Genomic DNA, 2,301 nt, shown 5'->3' on the forward strand with positions numbered 1-2,301 from the left:
TATCAATAATCCATAGGAAGCAAAAAAAAATTATATGACATTAATATTGATACTCCAAGAATCAAATGGAAACGATGTCACTTTCTACGAATGTTATAAAGTGGAACTAGACAAAGATTTTTAATAAAAGATAATTTTTTTAAAGCTACAGTAAAAAAATCTAGTAACAGGGGAATGAAACCTTGAAAACTTCTTGGAAAGAACAATATTTAGAGAAGGATCAAATATATAGAGAAAGAGTGTGAAATGTAAAAGATGGCTATTCTCATTTAACTTACTAATTAATAATAATATTCTTAAGAAAAAAAAGTTTTTCCCTTTTCTTGGCACAGCGGAAGGAAACTCTATAATTAGCTTTACCTTTTTAAACTGCTTAAAACTACTTGCTAAGTAAAACTTTATAGATTAAAGCAAAATTGAATGAAGAGATTTTTTGGAAGAAATATAGTCAGAAATACATAACAGAATTCTAGTTCGGATCTATGTAATAGGAGAATAAAATGTTATTTAAGTCTCAAACAGTCCATTACTCTATAATTTCAACATCAAAACAAAATAGCCAATAAAATTTTACATATTTACAAAAAATTTCTTTTTGCCCACTTAATAAAAATGTACAACGTTATATTGATCATTCTTCATCTTCTTCGTCATCATCATCCTCCTCCTCTTCATCAACTTCTACTTCTTCTTCTTCTAAGTCCTCCTCCTCAATTTCCTCCTTAGGTTTCTCAGGAATAATAGTGTCCTCTACTTCTATGTCATCTGCTTTAGCCAATTCTTCCTCACCTGTAAATAGATAATTTTATTTGTATTAGAATAATAAGAATAAAAATATACTTATATCTACCTTCAGGAGTATCAGGATCACCTGGTTTCTTTCCTGGTCTTTCTCCAAACCACCTTGGCAACCTCTCTACAAAAAATCACTTAATTGGGAATTTAGTTTAAAAAATTAATTACATTACTTCTAGGTCTTTCCATGAATTCGTGCATTTTATCATTCCACCCTTTTTCCATTTGTTCAAGATATAATGAGTCAAATCCCTAAAAACATCTCATATTAAATCATATAAATAAAAAATTAGGATTTTACCCCTTGGAAAAGCTTTTGTCTTTCATCAAAGGATCTTATGTCAACCCTGCGCTCATATTTGGAAGCTAATTGGATTTTTGGCTTAAATAAATTAAAAAATATATACTTAAAACAAATTTATTATTTTGTCCGATTAGACTTACAGGGTGGGGACCAGTTAATGCTTCAGGATCCAGCCCTTTCTTTAAGGCCCTATGTCTTAGCTGTTGACGTTGTCTTTCTTTTAGTTCTTTTAACTAAAAACCAAGTTTTGTAATTTAAAAAAATTGTACACACTTTTATATTACATCATATTCCTGCCGTTTCATCCGTTCTTCCAGATCATACTTTTCTGTTTCCAATTTTACAATAGCATCCCATAATTCAGTTGCTTTTTCTTTTAGTTGGTCCATGGACAGACCATCAAGGACTAAGGGTTTGATTCTGATTGATAGTGCAATTTTCTTTTCTTCTTCGAGTTGCTCCTTCGTTTTAGTTCTTTCTAGTTCTGCATCGGTTAAACTAGCCTATAAACTTAATGTTATTTTTATCTTTTTAAAAGGATTAATTATGGGTACTTACAGCTAAAGCCTTCTTCCTAACAACAAAATTCATAGTTTTGTTTTTGTGCTGCTCTTTTAGAGCGGCCATCATGGCCTGCCGCTTTTTCTCCGCATCGATAAGCCTCTGTTTCTTCTGTTCCGCTTCTCGGATTTTTTTTTCTTCAATTTCCTTGACTCTGCGTTCTTCTTCTTGCTTTTTCCGTTCGGCAGCAGCTTTCTCTTCATCTGCTCGAGCAACTTTACGTTTCGCTTGTTTCTCTTTTAACCTATAAAGAATTTATTAGGATTCGCGAATCTTTATGTGGATATATAAGCCTACTTTTTGAGTTCCAAATGTTCTTTTACTCTGATGAGTCTCCATTCTGCAATGTATTCTCGAAGCTGTTCGTCTAGCTCAGAACGTTTTTGTTCTTGTCTTTTAATGAATTCTGGATCTCCAGAGTCACCTCTAAGGAATTAAAATGCACAATTGCTATTACATCCGTTAATAAACTAAATATTCAATTATTTCTACTTACTGCTCTTCTTCTTCCATTATGGCCTCCTATAAGCTGGTTAATTAATACGATGTTGAACTGACAATGGATTGATTCAAACTGAACAAATGCCAATTGGTATAATTTTAATTAAACCCTCATTACTTAACTGCAAAGAAATTCAGGC

At 31.9% G+C, this 2,301-nt stretch overlaps 1 protein-coding gene across 1 annotated transcript; it reads right to left on the reverse strand.

Annotated features, from left to right (window-relative positions):
• Positions 1–503: 503 nt before the first annotated feature.
• Positions 504–2,299, reverse strand: LOC126734404 (troponin T-like). Its single transcript, XM_050438027.1, has 9 exons — positions 2,157–2,299; positions 1,958–2,086; positions 1,658–1,904; positions 1,384–1,602; positions 1,240–1,332; positions 1,097–1,177; positions 969–1,047; positions 851–916; positions 504–789 (listed from the first exon to the last, which is right to left on the reverse strand). Exons 1-9 carry the CDS (start codon positions 2,171–2,173, stop codon positions 632–634), a joined length of 1,089 nt encoding a protein of 362 aa, XP_050293984.1. The 5' UTR covers positions 2,174–2,299; the 3' UTR covers positions 504–631.
• Positions 2,300–2,301: the final 2 nt, after the last annotated feature.

The sequence above is a fragment of the Anthonomus grandis genome, chromosome 3 (assembly GCF_022605725.1).
Source record: "Anthonomus grandis grandis chromosome 3, icAntGran1.3, whole genome shotgun sequence".
Classification (NCBI taxonomy): Eukaryota; Metazoa; Arthropoda; class Insecta; order Coleoptera; family Curculionidae; genus Anthonomus; species Anthonomus grandis.

Excerpts from the sequence above, each read along its gene's own strand:
- LOC126734404 (XM_050438027.1), bottom strand. Across the intron at positions 1,333-1,383 it reads TGAAACGGCAGGAATATGAT|TTAAAAGAACTAAAAGAAAG; the intron begins GTAATATAAAAG and ends CTTGGTTTTTAG. Across the intron at positions 1,048-1,096 it reads GACAAAAGCTTTTCCAAGGG|GGATTTGACTCATTATATCT; the intron begins GTAAAATCCTAA and ends AGATGTTTTTAG.